The sequence below is a fragment of the Eptatretus burgeri genome, chromosome 9, assembly GCF_056783735.1.
Source record: "Eptatretus burgeri isolate ZD-2024b chromosome 9, Ebu_testis_v1, whole genome shotgun sequence".
NCBI classification, from domain to species: domain Eukaryota; kingdom Metazoa; phylum Chordata; class Myxini; order Myxiniformes; family Myxinidae; genus Eptatretus; species Eptatretus burgeri.
Window position 1 is genome coordinate 31224500 of NC_140969.1, and position 26722 is coordinate 31251221.

General features: G+C 45.5%; 1 protein-coding gene across 3 annotated transcripts in view; it reads left to right on the forward strand.

The window, feature by feature from the left end:
- LOC147019833 (outer dynein arm-docking complex subunit 1-like) overlaps positions 1-26722 on the forward strand; it is a 96841-nt gene that overhangs the window by 17853 nt on the left and 52266 nt on the right. Inside the window, exons 1-5 of one of the 3 annotated variants that reach the window (XM_085894600.1) lie at positions 3882-3920; positions 9837-9936; positions 17825-17897; positions 24640-24829; positions 25253-25375. In XM_085894600.1, the coding sequence (XP_085750726.1) occupies positions 17890-17897; positions 24640-24829; positions 25253-25375 (321 nt within the window). In that variant the 5' untranslated portion in view covers positions 3882-3920; positions 9837-9936; positions 17825-17889. Of the gene's footprint in view, positions 1-3844; positions 3921-9836; positions 9937-17824; positions 17898-24639; positions 24830-25252; positions 25376-26722 lie in introns of those variants that run through there. The other 2 variants (XM_085894599.1, XM_085894601.1) reach the window with 2 other exon arrangements.

The window sequence follows — 26722 nt, forward strand, 5'->3', positions numbered from 1 at the left end:
TTATGGTGTAATGCAAATTTCCACAACCGTAACATTACCCCCTCCCCTTTTTACAGACTCGTCCCGAGTCGTCAAATTCTCGTGTACAATCATGTGTAGTTCTCCCCTAGTACGTTTTACCTTCGGATACCTGAGTGCGACATTCAGTGTATTCGTGTCCCCAAAATATATAACCTGAGGGCTGAGTAATTAACTAAACAAACCAACTCATTCGGACGATTTAAATAAAATTGCCGGCGCTAACACATACATGCCGGGGGCGCACTCATATTTACAGTACATCTTAACACCTTACAAAATTTACACTAACCATGGCTCAGGATCAATGGACTCTGCAAAGAGAAAAGCAGTTAGCAGGGAGCCAGGCTGCTCGCATGCAGTCTCTGGCTCAGGCAATGCAGGTGACAGGGAACGTGGCCGGCTGCTCATACGCAGTCCAAGGCCTCCCCCTTTGAAATGAACGCAATGAACAACAACGATGGTGCACGAGCTGCACAATTGCAGACCCGTGTTGCAGCTGCCATCAGGGCAGTTCCTGCAAATTTGCACAAGGATCCTGGCGCACATGGCAATGAACAAAGAAGGGGGGGGGATGCAAAACAGAACGGGGGCAAAAAGTAGATGAGGGCAGCAGGCATGGATGGCAAAGGTGGGCAGGCAAGGCATGGCAAAACAAGGCCGCCGCAGGCGAACACAGCCGGCGGACGATCCGACCGGCACAGACCTTGCAGAAAGCAGCTGCAGACGATCCGGCCGGTACAGGCCTCTCAGCAAAACAACAGCTGATGAAGTTGGCCGGCCTCTCGCCGTGCAGTGCAGGTCAGTGGAGGGAGTGCGGTGGTGCTGGCCACTCAGAAGGCGGGCTCGGACCTACTTACTCCCTCCCAACCTATCGCCTTTGCCTGTCACTGTCCCTACCCACTCCCTTAATTTGTCAAAAACCAATTTAGCCCCAACTTTTATTTTTTGCTCCCCTCTATAAATCATCCCCTAACCCCCTTTATCGTCCTTGTTCGGCTAACCTATCGTCTCCTAGCCCACTCCCAACCCCTACGTTCCCTTCCTGGAGGGGAATGAGGGAGAGCTAGCGTCCTGTGTCGAGGCCCAACTCAAGCCTCAGGATGGCCTACCCAGACTTCAGCGATCTAAAACCCAAAGTGGTTCCAGCGGCCCACAACGACAGCGAAGGGATGGATGGTGCGGAGGGGTACACTTCATATCTACCGTATCCATTAACCTTTAAACGACCCCGGGGCTTTCAACAAGCGCCTGTCGCTTAAACTATTGGTTCTAAAAAACCCAGATTCCCGTCGCCTGTGTTGGTGTCCTCTCAAATTTTGGGCCTTGCCCCCGAATTTTCCTTCCGTGCCCTCACACGGTCTCATGGCTGGGACACGTGGCTCCCTTGGCAGGCACTACCTCTGCCGATTCTCCTATGATGGCACCCCTGGGCACTACACTGCCTCCGAGCCGACCAGCTCCATAAACACCGGGGAGTGCCCTCCATGGCGACTCCCCTGAAACGCTCACGTGGCAGGCTGGCTTCCCGGGCCCCTTTTCCGAGGGTCACCCGGGCCCACGACACTGACCACGCGGCTAATGGCGCCCCGGGCCCCCGCATCATGCGGGCGCACCCGTGCCCACTACACTATCTCGGCCCCCCATGGGCCCTTGGCCTACCACGGCCGACTTGCCCGGTGCCCAGGGTACCCACTCAGTGATACTCACCGTTCGTAGCCACGCTCCTAGCCCGTCAACAGGGCTCCTGCACCCCTCAAAAACAGGTTTCGAGCCTACACTCACACCAACAGCAAATCGACTTCCATTTTGTCAATTTAACTGACCCACTAACTCACTTTACACTGACCCCAGGGTCCCTTGGGCAGGAGTCACTCTTCCCCCCAATTACTCATCGCATCATGCATTCCCCATTCGCTCCAGACACACAGACCCGCTGGCCTCACTCACTCAACATGTACTCAACTCACACATCGCTGAATCCTGCCATCCTGCTCACTACATCCCCTAACTAACTCGTGCTCATACACTAACTAACGCCATGCTGGCGGGAGTAAACGCGCCCATGCAGCAAATGGGAAAAGAAATGAAAAACGAAATAAAAGGAATAAACAGCAAAATGGATGGAAATATGCAACAAATAAAAAACAACATGGAGGCAAACACGCAAACACTGCGGGGTGAGATGCAGCCGAATGGGCCGAAGCCTGCAGGTGGGCATGAAGGCAATAGCGTGCAATGAAACGCGTACAACCTAGTGCGTAATGGCGACACCACGTGTGGGAGCGAACGAGCTTCGGGGGAGTGCAACGGCTGTCAGGCCCGCAATGAAGGCGGGTGAGGGCAAATTAATTCGGGAGACGTGTTGGGCGAGGGTAGTGACAGAGAAAGCAACAGTGACAGTGACACAGAGGGAAAAATTAAATGGGGTGACTGCGACGTGTGAGACGAGACACGAGGTGACGACGGAAAGAATAAAAGAAATAACAGACACGGGAGGTAGAAACGGTAGAGGAGAGACTTCATGATGAAGACGGGGTTAAGGACGAGCACACACACACACACGGAGGTAGTGGAGGATAATGGGGGTGAGCTCGCGGAACGTGTTGGGGCCAGGTGCAAGCAGCTGGATGGCCTCCTTCGGGAACGGAGGGAGACGCTGTTCTCCCTTGAGGCGGATCACGACCAGGCGGGTCCGGTCGTGCCGAGCGAGGTGGAAGGGGCGATTGCTGTGGACGGGTGCACGGAGAGCTTGTGGGGTATAGAGGCCCCGGAACCCCTTGTGGTGGCACTAATCCCCAGTGCGATTGTCCCGATGCGTGTGTTTATAAGTGTAGCAAAATGCGTGCTGCAACGCACGCATAGCGCGGATGCAAGGGCGTGTGTGAGAGCAACCGCGTGTGTGTCAGAGACCCCGTGTATGGATGAGACACCGTGTATGGATGAGACCCCGGGTATGAGTGACACCCCGAGTGAGAGTCAGACCCCGTGTGTGAGTGGTGTGGTTGCGAGTGTGCCGGAGTGCGTGCCTCCCAGCACACCGTGTGAGTGGAACCACGTTTGCGAGGGAGGTGGCATGCGTGAGTGAGCGGCCGAGTGCAAGGGGGACCGCGTGTGTAAGGTCGCTGTGTGTAAGGGAGATGACGGTGGGCATGTGCGAACATGCAGCCGCGTCTCCCGGGGTGAATGTCATGGAGTGGTGTGTGAGCGTCATGACACACAGTTGTGCGTGGGTTGAATGGAGACGACGACGGCGACAGAGGGACAAGGGCCGGATAGCGGCCGTAGCTGTTTTGGGGACCGCGCCAGGTTTACCCACCAGCGAGCGCAAGGTCCGTGCTGTGCAACGCACGAGGCCGCCACGTGCGCGCTTGCGGAAGTGAAACCCGGTCCGGAAACGCCAGCCCGAATGGATCACATAAATTCCCTCCATACAACGGGTTTGGGCTAACTACACATGGACTTATCGATATATCTCACCTGAGGACCCTTTATGGTGTAATGCGAATTTCCACAACCGTAACAATATACATATATATATATATATATATATATATATATATATATATATATATATATATATATATATATATATATATATATATATATATATATATATATACATACATATACCTAAATATAGAGATATGTTGGTGTAAAATTCAGGATTTTGGCCAGCAGAATAATATAATCTAAAAAGTTTCTCATTATTTTCTCTGTTACCCAATTTATCCCCATTCAATCCTTGCATGTGTAATAGTATTGTTGATTCCTTTGTTTCATTTCGTTGTTTGTTTGTTTCTTTCTTTCTTTGACTTTCTTTCAGATGAATTGACACTTTTTCTTACCCAATCTACAATAACACTTCTCTGTGGACGGCACTATGGACGACGATAGCAATGGTGAGGATCAACTTTGAGAAAAGATGATGAGGGGGTGGTTGTGTGACTATACCAAAAAAGATGAGTTTATTAGAAAATGACAGATAATTTCACTCTCTCGTAAATATTTATTTAATGCTACGCTCTCTTCCATTGACACTGCTTTGACCTTTTTCTGAACTGTCATTGTGCTTTTTCATGAGCCATGACATCTATGCAAATATTAATTCAAATTATACACTTGTATCCCCAGAATGATCTTTTGCATTTACTTGTTTACCTTGTAGCCACTGTCGCAAATAAATATTGTGGAGTTATGGCACATCACAATTAGTTCGTTGTTCTGTTGAATTTCTCTTTTGAAGAAAAGGAGGTCGAATCCATCAATATCAATTCAAATTCAACACCAACTCAAAATGTGAGATGTTTTTGAAGGATTCGACAATTAATGTTTCATGTCATCTAGTCATCTATTTTCGTCAAGCTTTGGCTGACTTCTGCTGACATTCAAGATCAGATTTCTCGAAACATACCAATTCTGTACTGTCTTCTGAAGCGCTGGCAGAGACAGTTGGGTTGCAGCCTTTACCCCATCCATCAAATACATACATAGTTTGCCTCTTCTTCTTCTTCCATCAACTATACCCAGCACGGTTGACTTCCCTAGGCTTTTGTTTTTTTGCACGCATGATGTGTCCAAAGTATGGCAGTTTCTGTTTTAGCATCACCACTTCTAATGTACATCGTGGTCTAACTTATTCCAGCACTGATTTGTTTGTTATCTCCACGCTTAAAAAAACAAAAAACGGTGGGAGGGGTCTGTCTACTGTAATCGTGTCTGTCTGTCTGTCTGTCTGTCTGTCTGTCTGTCTGTCTGTCTGTCTATCACGCTATCTCATCCCAAACCATTGTGCAGAAATTCACCAAACTTTGGAGTTATTATCACCACATGGCAAAAAGGAGTGAGACCAGTATCATTTTGGTCCCATACCCTAGGCAGGATCAAAAGGTCAAATACCAAAAAATGCAACTATAGGCACATTTTGAAACATTTTTAAATGAAACCTTGTTTATGCAATCAACATTGGGGGATGCATGAATAATGTAACGATATTTTGGATTTGACCCCCGGTTCCTGCCAGAAAACAGAAGATTTTTTGAAAACTCAAAATTAGATCTTGGTTCATTCCTGGTGGAACTGTTTGCCATCTTTCTACTTTGCTTTAGTTGGGAAGCGTGGGGATTTGTGCTGGCGTGTCATCGACTTCGCTCTAGTTCTTTTAGTCGATGGAATATTTAACATTAGTCTCCAACACCATATTTCAAAACTATCAATCGTCTTCCTTTATTTCTTCTTCACTGTCCATGGCTCGCATCCATATATTGAAACCGGAAATACCAGATCATTCATCAGCCTCCTCCTGATTCATCAGCCTCCAGAATGATGAATGATCACATTCATCAGCCTCCAGAAATCACCTCCTCTTGGTTTGTTTTGTCACATCTTTGTCTTACCAGATCTTTGTCAATCCCGACATTGCTGTTCTCCCCAATTCTAACTATATCTATGAATTTCTCATTGATATTCTCCACTCACTTCAATCCTAGAACACAGGAAAATCAAACTTTCCACGATTTCCACCTGATTGTCTCCCAATCTGATCACGTCGATCTTCTCAGTTGACAATATTTTAGTCTTTTTTTTAGGTTTAAATACAGACCAGTTTTTTCACTTTCCATCTGCAGAAGTTTCACCAGTCCCCTTTGCTTTCTGACAATGAAGTAGTATCATCAGCCTACCTTTTGTTCATGATATGTCTTCCTCAAATCCTCACTCTGCCCTCTGTCATCCAAGTTTGATTTCTCCATGATTTACTCACTTTAAAGATTGAACAAATAAGGGGAGAGAATGAATCCCTGTTTAACCCCTTTTACAACTCCAAAAAACCATTCTGTCTCTCCATACACTGTTCTTACTGTAGTTTATTGTTTAGTGTGCAGGCTTATTATCAGACATATCAGATGCTCCAACATCCCCATCAATTCATGGTCAACACAATCGAAGGCTTTGATATATATATATATATATATATATATATATATATATATATATATATATATATATATATATATATATATATATATATATATATGTAAACATATGCACATATATAGATATATGAAAAGCACCATGAGGTGGTGAAGCCGTGAAGCTGTCTGTCAGTCCGCTAAGACTATATGCTTATTAATCATGTCTTGTTTGAATGTTGATTTCTCAGGACCCAAAAAACCCAGAAAACCCAAAAGTCCCTGAAGACACAAAATACCCCAAAGACCCAAAAGTCCAAAAAGACCCTGAAGACATTTTAGATCCTTTACACCCTTCGGACAGATAAGACAGCTTAGACCCTTGACCATTAATTAGACCTCTTGGACCTTCTTATAGCACAAATAAATATAATATCACCAATATTACAAATAAATTTTGAGTAAAGAAATGTTTGTATTATGATTGGTGTAAATCATGCCAACACAGCAAATCTATGATGTCAATCTCTGCAACGATGTGTGGAGAGGAGTGCGTTGTGAGCCGATCCATGCTAGTAATCCACAAAACAGAGATACACCTTCCTTTGATATTCCCATGCTTTTACCATGATCCACCTCAGAATTGGGATTTGATCTCCAGTACCTCTTCCACTTCAGAAACCTGCTTTCTCAATGGTCATTTCTCGCTTAATGAATTCTTATATTCTGTGCTAAATGATCTTCAGAAATATCTTGCTAGCATGAGAAATCAAGGTAATGGTTTGGTTATTTGAACATTCTCTTGCATCCTCTATACCTGGTGTTGGCTTAATGGTTAGGGTGGCAGGCTTTGGATCCTTGGGTCCTGAGTTCAAATCCCGCTCAGCTGTTGAATTAATACCAGGTGGGGTTAACTCAGCCTGTCATCCTTCCGATGTTGGCAAAATGAGTGCCAGCATGCTGGTATACTGTGTCGGCGTGGCGACCTGTCCAGGGTTGTGCCCAATAGCCAAGGAGACTAATTTAAAAAAGCAGCACCAACGCTCTGCACAGAGTATGGTCCCAATTAATCTCCTCCTCCTCCCCCTTCTTTAGCAATGATATGTGGACTGACTGCTTCCATCTTTTAGGCATACAATCCTGCTCCAGTTCTACGTACAGATAGATGATAAAATTTTGATTGCCTTCTCACCAAAGTATTCCATTGGCATTTCATTGGTACCGAGTACTTTTCCATTTTTCAGCTCTTTCAAGACTCTTAAGTACCTCAACTTCTATCACTAATGGTTCTTGTTCATATTTTCTTTCTTTGAAGGTTGCCATCATTTTGCTATCTCCTTTGTATTGTCGGTATGGTCCTTCCATCTTTCATGGAAGGCAGCTTATTCAGGGCTCTGCACACCTCACATTCTATTCCATTAGCCAGCTTATTCAGGGCTCTACACACCTCACCTCATACTATTCCATTAGCCAGCTTATTCAGGGCTCTACACACCTCACATGCAATCATTATTTGTTCTTGTTCATATTCTTTCTTCAAAGGTTGCCATAATATTGCTCTTCCTTTGTATAGTTTCAGTATAGTACTTCCATCTTTCATTCACCTGTTTCTTCTGTCAGATGTTTTCCTGCTCTACTCTTAAGGACCCCAATCTCCGAATGAAACTTTTATTTCCTCTGATCTCTCTGATATTTCAAAAAAAAGTTCTCATTTTTCCAACTCTGTTGTCACTTTCTATCTCGATGCACCCCTCTTTAAACCAGAAGGGCACTCGGTGGAGCGCAAACCTCCACCCCGTAATGCCTGATCCACGAGAACATCCCAATACATTTTTGAGATATCGTGCTAAAAATAGTTTTAGAGCCCTGTCTCTCAATGGTGAAGAATCACTGAAAAAATTATCAGATCTGGATCTGGATCCTCACCAAAATCGAATCAATTCTTCCTTGTCACACAACCCAACATGTCCACCAAGTTTCATCCAAATCCATCCACAACTTTTTGAGATATCTTGTACATAAACAGACAAACAAACAAACAAACAGACTGAAAGGGGTAAAACCATAACCTCCTTCACATTCCGTGGCAGATAAACATATATCTTTGTATTTCCTTGCTTGTTGGAAGTCAGCATTTAGTCGCTTAATATCCACCCTTGATTTGGTTTTCATCTCTCTTCTTCTGACTGTAATATCTATTGCCTCTTCTGACAGCTATATAGCCTTCTTCTTTATACTAAAGTGCAGCATTGGTTTAGTGGGTAAGGTGGCTGGCTTGAAATCCTCGGGGCCTGAGTTTGAGCCCTGTCGGCCGCTGACTTAACACCATATGGGGTTGACTCAGGCTGTCATCCTTCCGAGGTCGGTGAAATGAGAACCAGTCTACTGGTAATAGGAGCACTGCATCAGCAGTATTGCCACATCACTAACATATGATGCAACCAGCAGCCACAAGGCTGCACATGAGAGTAACCCAAATATGCATCATTCTGACTGGTGGGTCTGGAGAAAAATATTTTTGAAGGAATTTGCGCAATTTTCCCAAAAATTTACCAAGTCGGCCGCTTTGACACACTTCCCATCACGTGATTGGCATGGCCTCCACAATTTAACATCTCGACACTGGCCTAATGCTTCATCTCAAATTTGGTAGCATTCTGACTGATTGATTTTGAAGAAATTAACTAAGTCGACTATTTTGACCAACTTAAAGTCACGTGATTTCTGTTACCAGTCAGGAGAGGAATGTTGCTGCCAAATTTCAGCCAGATCAGCCCAGCGGTTTGGCCAGAGAAGTCGAAAAAGGAGACGGATGGATGGACATTGTGCCATGACAACACCTTATCTTTAATTTAAAGTCCAGATAAGCTAATAAATGTATAAATCATATCAGAAATGGATATTTTAGACATTTAAAGACATTTCAAAAGTGTTGGTTTGTATGGATATATACACAGGGTGTATGATAAGTCACTACCCAATTTTAAATTGTTGTAGCAGTTTTACTTATGAACAAATTTTACTGAGGCAATCTGTATATGAAAGTTTTCAGTGTGGTTTCATGGACAACTCTTTCAGTCTCCACATTTGCTCCAGCACTGTCAACACATTTCCTTAATCAGACTGGCACATTCTCTACTGCTGATCGCAACATTTTTTTCAGAAATATTGGTGAGAACATTGGTTATTCTTCACTCCAGTTCATAAAGGGATTTTTTGGCTTCATGCTATTGGACACTCTATCATAAACATTTTGTTTCATAAAAATTACTGCATTATAAATATATGTGGAAAAATTACAGGTCCAGACCAGGAATTAAACCCAGGTCCTCTGGCAAACTGTATCAGTGTTCTGCTATCTGGGCAATCCACCAGCTGAGCAACACAATTCTTCCACATATGTATTGTGAGATGGTAGCCGTTGAAGTTGGTTGACTATTTTGAGATCAGGGTGATGTGACTGCTGTTTTATGTTTGAGCCTTAACTCTTAGCAGCTGCATTTCAGCCCTGTTGAAAGGGTACATCAAAGGGTACTACAGAAAGAGAATTGCAATTTTGAATTCTGATGTTGGTCAGTTTACGAAACAAGATTTTGGTGACATGCTTATCCAAAAATGTATGAAATTGAAAAGCTCTCCGTTGTTCAAGTTCAAACCATGTACAAACAGTTTTGAGGTAAAGCGTTAGAAATTGAGAATTGATTCATTTTATTGTACTGTTCATGTAATGTGATTGGCATGGATTGTAAAAGCTTATGTTTGATACAGCTGCTTGTGTTGAGGAAATGAAAGAAATGTGTCATGCTAACAATTTCAACTGCCAGTTGGTGTTTTGAAAGAAGCAGTTGTTAATCAATGGACCAGATCTACTGTCATTCATTGGACCTTTGTGTAATATTTTCCTTTTAGTGGCTGGCGAAGTGGAAAAACTCCATAAGCAGTGTCGTGTGATTGGAAATGAGCGACAAGCAAACAGAACGGTAGTGCGAGAGATGATGTGTCGACAGCGGTAAGTCACTTACTACGCTGGTTTTCTCAGTATTCACCTTCTGTAGCAGAAAACTGTTTTGTATGAAAAACCTTTTTTATAATTATTATAGCAACTGAAAGCAACTTATTGCCGATTGACAACTTGTGAAGTCTGTTCATTTACTGACTGAAACAACCAGATTTTTTTATTTGTGCAGTTGTGTGAAATTAACTGAATGTTAACCAACCTGTCAACAATAACTAGAGCTTTGTGAAATTTTGCCGTTGAGTTGTCGGTGTGAAAATTGTTGTTTTTAATCCCACTGCAAGTTGGGGGACTTTCATTTTCCTGTCACCTGCTTTCACTTGCCCTCTCATCACTCACTCCTCCTGCCCTCACATCCTTCCAATCCACCCTTAGGCCCATCATCTCACAGAGTTCTTCGACAATCCCACACCTGGTTACCCACCCCAATATTCGAAGCTGACCAGTCACCCCCATTTCTTCATCCCTCTGTTATCTCCTCTGTGGAACTAACTCTCTGAGTCTGTCATCATGTGCCTTCTCTCCAGTTGCTCCAGAGTGCTGCCCATCGTTACATCATGCTTTCTCCCATATCCACACCTGCTTTCTTCAACTCTTGCTGACCTATCTTTACACTAACACTCCTCATTCTTTTCTGACACTTATCCACTCATATGAGACATCCTTGTCTCTGTTTACCCCCAATGCTCTTTCAGGCTCTGAATCTGCTGCTTTCTGTGATTTAGCTCCTCCATCAACCTAGATTTCTGAATTAAAAAATATACAATTTATGACAATATTATGCATCAACGAGGCAACTTTTCAACAAACCAAGGTTGACAGATTTCTTTATTTGCCAGATGAGGCTTACATGACATAGGAGCATGCATCAGAGTAGTGCGTCGCTGCGCCCACTTTCCGCCGGTACTCCAAGGACTTCCGTCTGGCCATCCCCATCTCCTTGAGATGCTGATAAACCTGCTGCAACCACAAAGCACATGATCGGCCTGTTGGCCTCCTCCACTCACGAGGCTCCCTCGCTGAGAGAATCTGGTGAGCAGAATCAGTCAGGAAAACGAGCCACTTGTCCATGCAGCCACAGCTGATACTCACAGATTATGCAGGTAACAAATGTCATTTGAGAGTCTCTCAGCAACTGCCCGTTGTACACAAAGTCCGACCAGCGATAGCAAAGTTATACCTCCTTCATACCTTGCCTAAAAAAAAATCCAACTGTTACAGCGTTTCTTCTCTCCATTCTCTGAATTCGCCTTTATTGCATCCATCAAGAAACATGTTTAATTACATCCCTGGCCTAAAACTTCAAAAAAAACCTCAGTTTGCTATGAATGTTCGCTTTCCATCAACCATTCTTTTTTTCCAAATTCAGTGCCAACTCACCCCTCTCACCCCTCACTCTCAAAGCAACCATCCCACTCTTCTCCCTCCAAACCTCCCTCTCACTTCTCTCAAAAACTCCCCCCTCACCTTTCTCCCACCATTCACCCCCCTCACTCATCCTTCTCAAAGTTGCCCCCCCTGTCATGCACAAAACAACCTCCTTACACTGCCCTCTCACCTCCATCTCTTCACTCCACCTCCTCAAATCGTCAACTGCCTTCTTCCCCCTCTCTTGTCCCCCTCTCCCCCAGCACCACAGAGCCTTTTCTCCTCCTCATCCGGCCCCCTCCCCGAGCTATTCTGCAATCCCCCACACTCTTTCAACAACCCTCCTTACCTCCCCCCCCTCGTCCCTTGTCCTACCCTCCCCCTCCCTTCCCACCCCCTGCACCCAAAGCCTCCTCCCCTTCCTCTTCATTAACAGTGTGGACCTCAAATATCCTGGGCCTTCGCTCAAACCTTTCAGATCTTGCCATACAGGTCGCCACTGACAAACCAGACATAATCTACCAAACAGAAACTTTCCTCCTCCAAGACGTGTCTGACTCCCAAGTATCTCTCCCTGGTTACTCCCTCCTCCGGTATGACAGACCTGAGCCTCGTCCTGGTGGAGGTGTTGCTCTCTTCATCAAAGACTCTATTCCTCACTCTCCATGCACTGCCCTCACTCCCCCACACCCCCAGGAATACCTCTGGCTACGGCTTCCCCTCCACTCCCACCTCAGGTTTATATGTGTACTGTACTGTCCACCTAACAATGATGACTCCATCTACACCTCACTATCAGAAAACATGGACCAACTTCTATCTTCTTATCCAAACTCTCTCTTCCTCATATGTGGCGACTTCAATTGTCATCATGCCAGTTGGCTAGGTGTGGGTACCTCTCTCACCTGTCATGGCACTTCAGCAAAAGCTTTCTGCGACTCATTGGGACTGAATCAATCGGTCAACTTCCCGACCCGGATCTCAACCAATGGTACTCTATCTCTTCTGGATCTGATTTAAAAAATTTCCCTGAAAATATCTGCCGCTCTTCCTCCGCTCCAATCGGTTCTTCTGACCACGTCCTTATCAAAGTGTTCATCTCTGGCTATTATAGAACCACCTCACCGCCATCGAGTCTGGCATTTCACTCAAGCCGACTGGCAGGGTTTCCAAGCAGCCATCAAACTTATAGACTGGTCTCCAATCGCTACTTTCTCCAACATCAACTCATCCTGGGAATTCTTTCCAAGAAACTTGCTCTCCCTCATGCACAGATTTTTCCCCTCTCGTCTTCAGTTGTCCTACCCTTCCTCCCGCCCTTGGTTCACTGAAGCGTGTGGCGAGGCAGTTGTCCTGAAACAACTTGCCTTTGCCTCATGTAAAGCAAACCCAACTGAGGGTAATCTCAGTTCCTCCATAAAGCTCAGAACAAGTGTGTATCTACCCTCAGGAGAGTCAGAAAACAACATGTTTCCTAGCTCAAGTCTGAACTTTCAAACGTCTCTCCCACCTCAAAATCCTGGTGGCATCCAATCAAATCTGTTTCTGGTGTATGTTCCCCCTCCATCCCCTCCCTTACCTCAAATGTCCGCACTGCTGAAACCTCACGTGAAAAGGCTGAATGCCTAAACTCGGTGATTGCAGCTAAATCTTGTGTCCAAAACCCATCATTTTTTCGACCCACCTTACCCAGTCGCACCCAACTGTCCCTGGACTCTTTGTCCTTTTCTCCTAACAAGGTGGAGAGCTTGCTGTCAAACCTCGACTGAGATTCTGCAACCGGTCCAGACGGCATCAGCCCACGTGTCCTAAAAACCTGCTCTTTTGCTCTTGCTCACCCTCTCTCTGTTCTATTCACCCTCTCATTTGCTCAAGGACATCTGCCATCTGCTTGGAAATCAGCAAACATTAGTGCCCTGCATAAAAAAGGTGCAAAAACAGATCCCTGCAACTACAGACCAATCAGCCTTCTCCCAATCATCAGCAAGGTTATGGAATCCATCATCGCTTCAGACATTAAATCCTTCCTCTTCTCCAATGGCTTGATTTCCGATCATCAATTTTGTTTCAGACCAGGTCACTCTACCCTGGATATGCTGCTTCTGCTCTCCCGACAATGGATGGAGGTCCTCAATGCCGGACATGAAATCCGAGCCGTAATCCTGGACATATCACGTGCTTTTGACAGAGTCTGACACCCTGCCCTGCTCACCAAACTCTCTTCTTATGGTATCCAAGGCCATCTCCACTCATGGCTCGCAGACTTCCTCTCCTGTCGCAGTCAACTTGTGGCCCTAAATGGAGTTCTTTCATCCCCTCTTCCTGTCCAGGCAGGAGTTCCCCAAGGCAGTGTTCTGGGCCCTGTTCTTTTTCTGGTTTTCATCAATGATGTCCCTGACTCTCTGGAAAATCCTCTTTATCTCTGTGCTGATGACTCCACCCTCTGCCGTACCATCAGTCATCCCTCAGACCGGCAAGCAGCAGGCTTCTTCACTCACTGCACATCTGGATAAAATCACAAACTGGTCCAACACGTGGAACATGTCTTTAAATCCGGACAAATCTCACACTCTCACTATGTCTTTCCGAAAGGACCGTTTAGAAAACCCCCCCCCATCCACTTTCTCAACAATCCTCTGGAAGAAGTCCTTTCTTTCAAGCTTCTGGGTCTCACTATCTGCCATGACCTTTCCTGGGAAAGCCACATTTCAAACCTCGCCTCAAAAGCCAGTCGCCGACTGGGAATCCTCCGTCGTGCAAAGTCCTTCCTCAGCCCACCTGAGCTCCTGACCACTTACAAAGCTTTCGTCTGCATCCTGATGGAGTACTGCTCTCCCCTCTGGGCTGGTGCTCCTGCCTCCCACCTTTCTCGGCTTCACGCTGTGGAAACCAAGGCATTTCGGATCATTGGCATCTCCTGCAATGAGGCTGAGTCTTTGGGCCTCTCACTCTCTCACCGCAGGCTTGTCGGTGGTCTTTCTGTCTTTTACCATCTCCTTTTCAGCCTGCCCCCCCCCCCACTGCTCTCTGCGATTTGTCCCCACATTTCCGTAGGGCGCTCAAGGTCCGCCAACAACCCCTTTCTGGTAAAAGTACCAAAATCACGAATCACTGCTCAGCTTTACTGTTTCATTCCTCCTTTTTCCTGCCTTTGGAATAAACTCCCTCACTCTATTCAATCCCATTCTTCCATCCAAGCCTTCAAAACAGCTGTTCACCACCACCTCTTATCATCCCCATCCAAATCCTCGATCTTTTCTACCCCCGATAATCCACCCAAGCCCACCTCCTTCAAATTCCCTGCCTTCCTTCCTGAAAGTCCCTGTAATGTCCATCTTGCATTCCCCATGTTCCCTGCCCCATCCCTCTCCCTTCCACAGATCTCCTAATGTCTCTGTTCCCCACTGTTTTGTCTTACCCACACCCCTCTTGTCTCATGCCCCCCTTGCTGTGCGTTGTGTGTTAGCTCTAATACGAGCCTCGACAAGGTATACAAAAAAAAAAGGATTCTCCGAAGAGACCTGGGACCAAAGGAATGAAGTTTCCATCTCAGATTTCTGGTCAGAGTCCAAGTCTCACATCCATAGAGCAAGACTGGAAGCATGAAGGAACTGAAGATTCGGACTTTCATTCTCCTATACAGGCACCGCCAGCACCACACCCCATGATCCAGTGAATCCATGACTCCCTGGGCACGACGTCTGTTGACCTCTGGCTCACAGCGAGCAGAGACATGACTATCACTGCCAGGCAAGTGAATCTCTCCGTGACCTCAACATCCTCACCACAAACAGGTGCAGACAAGATAGCAGCATCCCAGATGTCATTAAAAGCCTGGATCTTAATTTTGACCAAGGAAACCCGTAATCCCAGCAGCTCCAACTCTTCATTCAGCACCTCGAGTGCCCCCAAAGGATATCCAGTCTCCGCAAAGATGACTGCATCATTTGCGAAATCAAGGTCAGAGATCTTGACATTCCCAAACGATGCACCGCAGCTTGATCTCTCCGACATCCTCCCCAGAATCCAGTCCATATAAGCGCTGAAAAGTGTGGGGACCTGTACACAACCCTGACAAACTCCAGTAACAACCGGAAATAAGTCAGAGATGGTACCATCACATCTCCTAGCACTCTCAGTACCAGAGTCGAGTTCAGACATCAGATTGATCAGTTTTGGTGGCACCCCATGAAGACCAAGAATCCTCCATAGGGCATCTGATTGACTGAATTGAATGCTTTGCAGAGATCAACATAGGCTGCAAGCAGCCCCTGCCAAAAGTCTTGTCTGTGTTTGTGAGGACCCGAAGAGCAAGGATACGGTCAATCATTGACCTCTCTGGTATAAAGCCTGACTGCTCGATGCTGGTGCACAAGCAGATGATGGCAAACCCTCTCAAGAATTATTCGAGTAAAGACCTTGCCTGGCACTGAGAACAGCGTCACCCCTCGGTAGTTGTTGCAGTTCTGGTGATCACCCTTCATTTCCAGAGAGGGACTGCAAGGCCCCTCTTCCAGTCAGTTTGGATGATGACTGTGTTCCAGTCAGAGCACAGAACTGCATGCAACAACGTGAGTGCAACATTTCTACCAGCCTTGAGAATTTCAGCATGGATGCCACAGATCCCAGGAGCTTTCCCCCATTTCAACCGGTTCACCGCAGCCTGTGTTTCCACAAACAAAGATCGTTTACATTTGATTGGAGGGTCAGCAATTGGGATTGTAACACCCCTGACATCCAACTCAACAGCTGGTGGATCAGCCTGGTACAGCTGCTCAAAGTTCCCAGCCCAGCGGGCCTTCATTGTGGACTCCTCTGCCAAGAGCCCACCACCCTCTGCTCTAACTGCAGTACTCCGTGGGACAGGCTTGGTGGAATGCAATGCGCGAATTCCCCTGTAAGCAGGATGAGAATCACTTGACCACAGGTGATGCTCTTCTCCTTCACATATTCCTCACATATAGGCCTCCTTGTCCACCCTCAGTGCACATACAGTTTTACACCTCAACTCCCTGGACAGCTCAGCTCTGCCATTAAGCCTGGCCCTGCAACCATTGTCAATGGTACACAGTGTTCCTTGAGAGACAAAATTCTTCTCCACCTTACGGTGAGTTCCAAGACATCCACCGGCAACATCAAGAATGGTGGTCTTGAAGACACTCCACAACTCTTCAGGATTCCCCAAAGTACCTTTACATTTACGCTTGCAACTGCACATCAAGTACATTTACGCTGCAACTTCAGAGTTGCTACCATCAGCCAGTGGTCAGTATTGAGGAACTGAATACTCCTGGTAGAAGCTGCAGTTCTGGATCATCCTCCAGCGACCATCAATGAGCACATGGTCATTCTCCTTTCCTGAATCACCAGTGTTGGAATACCAAGTCTAGCGATGACCCTGTGGTTGCTGAAACCATGAACCAGCCAGACTAAGTCCATGACTTCTTGCAAAGTCAAGGAACTTGTGCTATTCTGGTTCACAGTTCCAGACCCATGGGGACCAATACCTGTCTCATAACCATCCCTATCAGGTCCACTCGGCTCATTGAAATCCCCCAAGAGTAGGAGAGTATCTCGCCTGGGGTACTGATCAACCACAGACTCGTGTGGCATACAATGGATCTTTCACGCTGAGATCACTCGCCTCAGTTGGAGCATATACAGAGACCATGGAAATGACACCAAAGGAGTGACAAATCCTTCGTCTCATAATATGCTCGTTCACTGGTGTTTCCTCGATTATCATTGGGGTAAGCTTATTGGACACAGCTACAGCAACTCCTTGGGCATGGTAGCTATCAGAGAGACCAGACCAATCGTAGGTGTAATCACCTGCCATGATCTGTCGACTATCCGGTCTCCAAACCTGAGAGAGTGCTGCAATACTGATGTCCAAACGCTTGAGCTCAGATGATAACAGAGACAAGTGATGATCTTCTCTTCGTGATGGGACATTCCAGGCACCGACCCGAAGGGACCGCTTCAGGTTAACCCAAGGAGACTGCCATCTGCTGGATGACACCTCAGCACCACCAACACACACTTTAGCAATCTGATCTGGGAAAATTACCCCGTGGTTTTCCTCCTCTCCTCAAAGAGTGGGGGGCCCGAAGGCTTTGCCCCAATCCTTAGATTCCATAAACCTCGATTTCTGAATTTTAAAATTTCAATTTATGACAATATTATACATTGATGAGGCAACTTTTCAACAAACCAAGGTTGAAAGATTTCTTGATTTGCCATATGAGGCTTGGTTTGAGCTGAAATATTGATAGGTAGTGAGGACTGCAGACTAAGGGACCCAATAACAAAGTAGCCAAATTTCAATCCATTTTGTTTCAGATTTTAAATGGTGAGCAAGTTACATGTTCATATTCAACAAGTACCAATTGACTTGGCCTCCTGGTTTCAGCAATCATTGAAGAAGAAGAAGATTGTCAGAAATATTTACAAAAAAATGTGGCATTTCATAACAGGAGGCTTGATCTTAAGACCTACTTCTGTCTGTTCACAGATAACTTGGTGGCCTCATCGCACATCGCTAAGGGCCCTGTCACCCCTTGACGTTTTAGCCAGCGTATGGCAAGGTATCAAAATGTATGTAAAATGTTGGCGTACGCTGAACTAGTGATGTTTTTGAAAAGTTTTGGGCATATAATAACGTATTAGTAACGTACACAGAATGTTTCAATCACATATAGATAACATACCAACGAAACCTGAGCGTGTTGTCAGCATTGACGACCTATGCCCAACGATAGTCTAACTTATGCATAGCGTGCGGCAGCGTATCGCCGACGATCACGTGGCGTAGGCTATTCATCGGCTGCGGCTCGGCGATTCAAATCATAACCGCACTAGACATCGAAGTGTGAAGCTGCTGTCACACCTTGACGTTTTAGTCAGCGTATGCCGACGTATGAAAAGTTTGCCAAACCAAGCTGGCACACGTTGAATACGTTATTGGTAACTTTTGTATACATTAAGAGCACGCTGGCATACGTCATAGTACGTTGGCAGACATCGTAGTACGCTGGCATACGTCGTCATACGCTGAGTACGTCGACAAATTTTCAGCATGTTGAAAATTTCTCGATGTACTCGGCGTATGACACACGTTCCACATACGCTGGCATAAGTTGTAGGCACGTTACGCGATCGTTGACACACGTCGACACACGTTACTTGTAAGTTACTCATAAGTCGAAACGTGCCGACGTAATGGTTAGCGTCAGTGTTCCAGACTCCCTGGCTTTTTTTTTCTTCGGTATGACGGTGATGTTGACACTTCGATTTCTAGTGCGGTTATGATTTAAATTGTTGAGTGGCAGCCTATTAATTATATTATATCATAACCGCACTAGAAATCGAAGTGTCAACATCACTGTCACGCCGAAGAAAAAAAAAACAAAAAACAGGGAGTCCGGACACACTGACGCTAACCATTACCTTGACGTATTTCGACTTATGAGTAATTTACAAGTAACGTGTGTCGACGTGTGTCAACGATTGCGTAACGTGCCTACAACACGTCACTCATAGGTTAGAAATAAGTTTCGGGTACGCTAAACATTACCTCGACGTGTTTCGACTTATGAGTAACTTACAAGTAACGTGTGTCGACGTGTGTCAACGATCGCGTAACGTGCCTACAACTTATGGCCAAGCGTATGCGGAACATGTGAATCATACGCTGGCATACATCGAAAAATTTCAAGCATGGAAAATTTGTTAACACCTCGGCATACAACGACGTATGCCAGCGTACAAAGACGTATGCCAGCGTACTACGAAAAAAAGCCAGCGTACTATGACGTATGCCAGCGTGCTCTTAACGTATACAAACTTACTCATAACGTATTCGACATGTGCCAGGGTTTTAGCCAAATTTTACATACGTCAGGCATACGCTGGCTAAATCGTCAAGGTGTGACAGGGCCTTAACCTTTGCACTCTTTGCCAGGCGTACTTTTTATTTTCAATACGCATGAGATGGATCTCTGTGACGAAGAAAATAAATTTGTAAATACTTTAGAGACTTTTATTAAATCTTCTGGTACATTACTATTTTCACTCATTATTTATAACATTTTGTATATTAGTCAAATATGAAGACAATTTTTACCCTTCCATAATCCTATTTATCTCTTTAACTCTGCAAGTTTTCATGAATATTTAATTCTCATTTCATATGCTTTGCTTCTTCAAAACACGAGGATGGAAAGGAAGAAGATTAATGAGAATGAGAAGAATCTTCCCCTTTTTTGTTTCTGAGTTATCTAAATGAAAAACTTGATTTTGTAATATTTGTTCTTTTTTGCCATGAGAGTTTTTCATTCTGTCAGATAATTCAAGCAAAATATTACCATAATGGAGCAAATATTGATGTCACCGAAACTCCAAAATTGACTTGGCAGAAATATCGCCACCTTTGGTGGTAGCCGGTATTTCAAATAATGTCACTTTATCTTCCATGTTGTGATCAATAAAATTTCTTTCAAAAATGGCAAAAATTAAAAAGTGCATTTCCAAGATTGTGCCGCAGCACATTTCTGACTGAAGGTGGGCCAAGTGGGGTACTCCCACTTGCAAAGCTGAGGGTGCTCGTTCATAGAACTTAACCCCCTAAAAAAGCCTGTGGAAGGTTTCTTCCCCCCCTCCCCCCCCCACCCTATTGGAAAATTTATGTATACCGCATCACAATGCTAAAGGCTTCTTCTCTTTCATTGAATTCAACATTGCTGTCTCAATAACTTGCTTTTTTATGTATTCAATTTTTGCTGATTCCTTCTTCCATGTGGGAGATGAATGTTGAAAAAAAAGATCTGCAAACCATCACAGGATGTTAGAACATTGCAATGTCGTTTTATGATCCTATGCACATACACAAGTGTGATTTGGACCATGCTTGTGGCCAATTTCCAGAGGGTATTCACATGGGGCCTGTGCAGACATGTGCGCAGATTTTGAGAGAGAGGGAGAGAGACATAATTTGCCTGTGAATTTCCAGGATCACTTGGGTAATTGTAACATTACAAGTTGCACATCCTATTTGCTGGTTGGGTTTCTTTCCTCAATAGCCTGGTTTTCATACACATGACTAAGAAATTTCTGAAAGTTGTGAAGCCACAGTTTTTTTTCCATATTCTAAGAATTGTTCTTAATCTTTTTGTGAAATATTTTTAATATCTGTTTCATGATCACCCATTTCATTTCATTCTTACCACCTCATGAATGCATCACGATTTCCTTGTGTGCAAGTCCTGTAATTATTATAGTAACCTACATGGTGGATGACCACATTAGTGTACAAGTAGTAGTTATGTACCATTTGGGAGGTTTTTCCTTTATATTCTGATGTTCCACATCACTGGATTTTGTTTTGAGAACCTAATTTTACGATACAATGAAATAATTCCTCTTGACATGCTTCCCATTCCTCTGCTCCCTTGTCAGGTCAGGTTCGATCTGTGACCTGCTACAGGTACCATGTAAACCTGTACTAACCTGTTCCATGGTCGGGTTGTCGGCGACTAAACCGTCTCCCCCACCAGGTTTTCTCGTGAGGGGGTGTTTGGATATGGACACCCAGCAGGATTAAAAACAAAACCTGTCAAAGGGCGGAGGAGCTCCTTGTTAGCCAACGGCCATCCATATCTAGTGCCCAACTGTGTCTGCGGACGTCCTCCTGCAGTTGGGTTACTTCTTATTAGGAGGTTGGTGGCAGGATTTGCACTCTGGCCACCGTAAAACCCTTCATTCCGCAAAACGCAAAAACGCAAAAAAATCTGAAAACCCACTCCGTGGGAGTACCTCCTGTGCAGCTTCCCTTCGCAGGGCAGCTCACCAGATGACGGGATTGGGGCAAAGCCTTCGAGACCCCCAATCTTTGATGATAGGAGGGAAACCACGGGGTAACATCCCTGGGTCAGATTGCGGGAGAGTGTGTCGGAGTGGTGCTGAGGTGTCGTCCACCAGACGGCGGTCTCCTTGGGTTAACCTGAGGTGGTCCCTTCGGGTGGGTGCCTGGAATGTCCTATCCCTAAGAGAGGATGATCACCTGTCTCTGTTATCATCTGAGCTCAAGCGTTTGGACATCGGGATTGCAGCTCTCTCTGAGGTTCAGAGACCGGATTGTGGCGAGATAATGGTGGGTGGTTACACCTACTATTGGTCTGGTCGCTCTGATGGTTACCATACCCAAGGAGTTGCTGTAGCTGTGTCCAATAAGCTGACCCCAATGATAATTGAGGTAACACCGGTCAACGAGCGTATTATGAGATTAAGGATTCGTCACTCCTTAGGTGTCATTTCTCTGGTCTCTGTTTACGCTCCAACTGAGGCGAGTGATCTCACCGTGAAGGATGCATTCTACGCCACGCTCGAGTCTGTGGTTGATCAGTGCCCCAGACGAGATACACTTCTAGTCTTGGGGGATTTCAATGCATCGACTGGAACTGATAGGGATGGTTATGAGGTGTGTGTTGGTCCCCATGGGTCAGGAACTATGAACCAGAATAGCACTAAGTTCCTTGACTTTGCAAGAAGTCATGGACTTAGGGTGGCTGGTTCATGGTTTCAGCGCCCACAAGCTCATCGCTGGACTTGGTATTCCAACGCTGGCGGTGTGGCAAAGGAGATTGACCATGTCCTCATTGACGGTCGTTGGAGGATGATCCAGAACTGCAGGGTCTACCGGAGTGCTCAGTTCCTCAATACTTACCACAGGCTTGTTGTAGCAACTCTAAAGCTGCACCTTAAATCCTGGAGAATGGTACCATCCCAGCCTAGGCTGGATGTTGCCAAGCTCAGGGATGAGAGAGTAGCTGAGGAGTTTGCGAACAGGCTGAGTGGACACTTGGGGGGTCTGGGTGCTTTGGGGGGTCCTGAAGAGTTGTGGAGCGCCTTCAATACCACCGTCCTTGATGTTGCCGGTGGATGTCTTGGAGCTCACCGCAGGGCAAAGAAGAATTTTGTCTCTCAAGGGACACTGGATACCATTGACCAGAGTCGCAGGGCCAGGCTGAATGGCAGAGCTGAGCTGTTCAGGGAGCTGAGGCGTAAAACTGTACGTGCACTGAGGGTGGACAGGAGGCCAGTATGCGAGGAATCTGTGAGGGGGTAGAGCATCACCTGTGGACAGGTGATTCTCGTCCTGCTTACAGGGGAATTCGCGCATTATGTTTATCCAAGCCCATCCCTCGGAGCACTGCAGTTCGAGCAGAGAGTGGTAGGCTCTTGACAGAGGAGTCTGAAGTGAAGGCCCGCTGGGCCGGTTACTTTGAGCGGTTGTACCAGGCTGATCCCCCAGCTGTCGAGTTGGACGTCAAGGGTGTTACAATCCCTGTTGCTGACCCTCGAATGAACTGTGGTCCACCTTCGCTTGTGGAAACACGGGCTGCAGTGAACCAGTTGAAACGGGGCAAAGCTCCAGGGATCTGTGGCAGCCATGCCGAACTTCTCAAGGCTGGTGGAAATGCTGCACTCGTGTCGTTGCATGCAGTTTTGTGCTCTGCCTGGAACACAGGCATCATCCCAACTGACTGGAAGAGGGGCCTTGTTGTCCCTCTCTGGAAAGGGAAGGGTGATCGCCAAGACTGCAACAACTACCGAGGGGTGACGCTGCTCTCAGTGCCGGGCAAGGTCTTTGCTCGGATAATTCTTGATAGCGTTCGCCACCATCTGCTTGAGAACCAGCGTCCAGAGCAGTCAGGCTTTACACCAAAGAGGTCAATGATTGACCGTATCCTTGCCCTTCGTGTCCTCACCGAACGCAGACGAGAGTTTCGGCAGGGGCTGCTTGCAGCCTATGTTGATCTCTGTAAAGCGTTCGATTCAGTGAATCGGGATGTCCTCTGGAGGATTCTTGGTCTTCGTGGGGTGCCACCAAAACTGATCAATCTGATGTCTGAACTCTACTCTGGTACTGAGAGTGCTGTGAAGTGTGGTGGTACCATCTCTGACTTATTTCCAGTTGTTACTGGAGTTTGTCAGGGATGTGTACTTGCCCCCACACTTTCAGCACTTGTATGGACTGGATTTTAGGGAGGTTGTCGGAGAGATCAAGTTGCGGTGCATCGTTTGGGAATATCAAGATCTCGGACCTTGATTTTGCAGATGATGCAGTCATCTTTGCGGAGACTTTAGACATCCTTTTGGGGGCCCTCGAGGTGCTGAATGAGGAGTCGGAGCCGCTGGGATTACGGGTTTCTTGGGTCAAAACTAAGATCCAGGCTTTCGGTGACATCTTGGATGCTGCAGTCCTGTCTGTGTCTGTTTGTGGTGAGGATGTTGAGGTCGTGGAGAGATTCACTTACCTTGGCAGTGATATTCATGTCTCTGCTGGCTGCGAGTCAGGTCAATAGACGTCTGGGTCGGGCCTGGGGAGTCATGGATTCACTGGATCATGGGGTGTGGCGCTGCCGGTACCTGTGCGGGAGGACGAAAGTCCGAGTCTTCAGGTCCTTGGTACTTCCAGTCTTGCTCTATGGGTGCGAGACTTGGACTCTGACCAAGGATCTGAGACGGAGACTTAATTCCATTGGTACCAGGTGTCTTCGGAGAATCCTTGGCTATCGCTGGTCGGATTTTGTGTCCAACGAGCGGTTGCTGAGTGAGACTCGGATGAGATTTGTTACCTGCATAGTCCGTGAGCATCAGTTGCGGCTGTATGGACATGTGGCTCGTTTTCCTGACGCTGATCCTGCTCACCAGATTCTCTCAGCAAGGGAGTCTCATGAGTGGAGGAGGCCAGTGGGCCGACCACGTGCCTCATGGTTGCAGCAGGTTGACCATCATCTCAAGGAGATGGGGATGGGCCTGGCATCTGCCTGGGGGATGGCCAGACGGAGGCCCCTGGAGTACCGGCAAAAAGTGGACGCAGCGACGCGCTGTTCTGGCACATGCTCCCATACCTGACCTGGGAGGTTTTTCCTTTATATTCTGATGTTCCACATCACTGGATTTTGTGTTGAGAACCTAATTTTACGATACAATGAAATAATTCCTCTTGACATGCTTCCCATTCCTCTGCTCCCTTGTCCCTTCCCCTAACTGCCCCGCCTCTCTACCAACCCACTGTGGATTACCTTTTTTTTGTCTGAAAGGTCAAATATAATTACGATCTCCTTAATTCGAGGATAAAAGACAATAATTATTGTACATTTTAACAAAGTTGCTTTATTGCGAGTCTGCATGTGTTATGGTCATTCAACAAAAAAGGCAATTTCCTAAATCCCTGTCATTGAATAGTTGGCTTTAATAACAACTTAGGTGTGTTTGACATTCAGGCTTTGTGATGCTAAAGTTTCTCAAACTCTGCTTTGCTAGGAAGGAATTATCTTTGCTTGAACAAGAGCGAAAAGATCTGTTACTAAGATTGAAAGTTGTGCAATCCCCAAGCACGATGCTACGTGATGAGCACCACATTAAGAATCTTCAGCTTCTACTTGCACGCCACGATGAGCTAGATAAAACCATCCAGCAGGCGAAGGATGCCTTGATTCATCTGGATGGCCAGGTAACATAAATTGCGCAAGATTTCAAATAGAGACCTGGTGAATGTGTCATTTTGTGAATACCAATCCTACACATTTTAACTTTTGACGTCATACTGGCAGTAGCTAGAGTTCCTTGGAAATTGACAGTCAATTGCTTTACGTTAGTATTGCAGTATTGCTAGCTTGGAGGTTAGTATGTTTCATTGATTGTGGCCTTATGTATAGAAAAAAATAATTATATGTACATGTAGTACTGGACAATGTTATGAAAGACTATTTTCATTTGTTATTTGCATATTAACATTTTTCTTTTGGGATTATTTTTTAAAGCCCTGTTTTTATTATATCAGTAATTATTTCTTGTATATTCAACGAAAATTGAAAGTTTATCTTGTGTTTTAATTTCTTCCTGATAATCTTCGAATTGCCTTTATTTTCCAAAGATTCAACAGATGGAGGAAAAAGTGAACTGGCAACAAAGAGAGGTTGCCGGCACTACCAGTTGCAATTTGCAGGTGATGAAGGCCCAGAAGTTGATCAGTGTCTTGCAAAACACTCTTGAAAAGGTACAGTGTAAAAGGGGAAACAATGAAATTTGTTTGGGAAGAGTGGGTACGATTGTGTGAGTGATGCTGCAGACAATCAGAATTAGAGAGGATTTAGCTGAAATCTGAAACGGATTAATCTCTGTTATTCACCAATGAAGATAAGTGGTGCAGCACCAAAAAGAGAACAGTTGCACACATGCATTATCTTGAGTGCTTGCAAACATACTGTGATGGTTCTGGGAACCACTTCTGGTTCCGGTTCTTGAGCGATGGTGGGGGTTCTTCTTCAGTGTCTCTGCCGACTTTCTCAAAGATAAGTTTTCCGGTCGTTTTTGTCGCGTTTTTATTGTCATTTTGTTATCTCTGTGTTTAATTTGTGTTTCTAGTTCGGTCTTGCGTTCAAACTTGCGCCAATTGTGGAATTTTCATTGTATTTTCATTTCGGGTTTCCTTGAGGCATACCCTTCTTCCCGTTTGTGTGTGCGATCATGTTTATTCGTATTTTCTCCCTATTACCATCAGTTTTTATTTTCTCCACTTTTCCCTCCATCCTCCTATCCCTCTCAACTATACCCTCTGTTTCATGTCTCAAAATACAAAAAAAAACAACCTTTTACCACACATCATACCCCATGTAACCATGTGACTTCCCGTACTGACTCTTCTTCCTCCTTCTTCTGCCGATCTACAATCTATTACTTTTGCCGATCCAAATTTACCAACACCGACACAATTTTTTCTTCCACCTTTCTTTTTCCTAATCTTAGGTAATCTTTATTTTTTTTTTTTTTAAAAAAGGTCTCTTAAAATGTTACAACTTCCTCTTTCACACGTGTGGTTATCAGTATTGTATCATAATTCACGACTCTTCCTCTTCTCGAAAAGGCTGTTTTCAATTCGATCTTTCCTTCTTCCCATGTCGAAAAAGTCTCACTGTTACATTTCTTTTCTCCATTCTCTAAATTCACTTTTATTGTATCCCTCATGAAATGTTTTTAATCACATCTCTGACTTTAAAAATGTTTATATCCAAGTTTGCAATGCATGTTCGTGTTCCATCAATCGTCATTTTTTTTCCAATTTCAGTGCCAATTCACCCCACCTCCTTAAATCTACCTCATCCTAACCTGTTACCCCCTCTCCTTCCCCCTCCCATCTTGCTCCTCATCATTTCCTCCACTTTTGGCACCTCTTCACTGTCTTCTGCTTCAGCATCAGCAACTCTTCTATTGTCCTAAAGTGTGTGGTGTTCTAACAACTGTGGGCTCCATTCTAACACAACGGATATCTCACACTCTCAATCAGTACACTTATCACCACAAACATGCTCATTCCTTCCTCCCAGCACACCCCTCCTCATTCCAA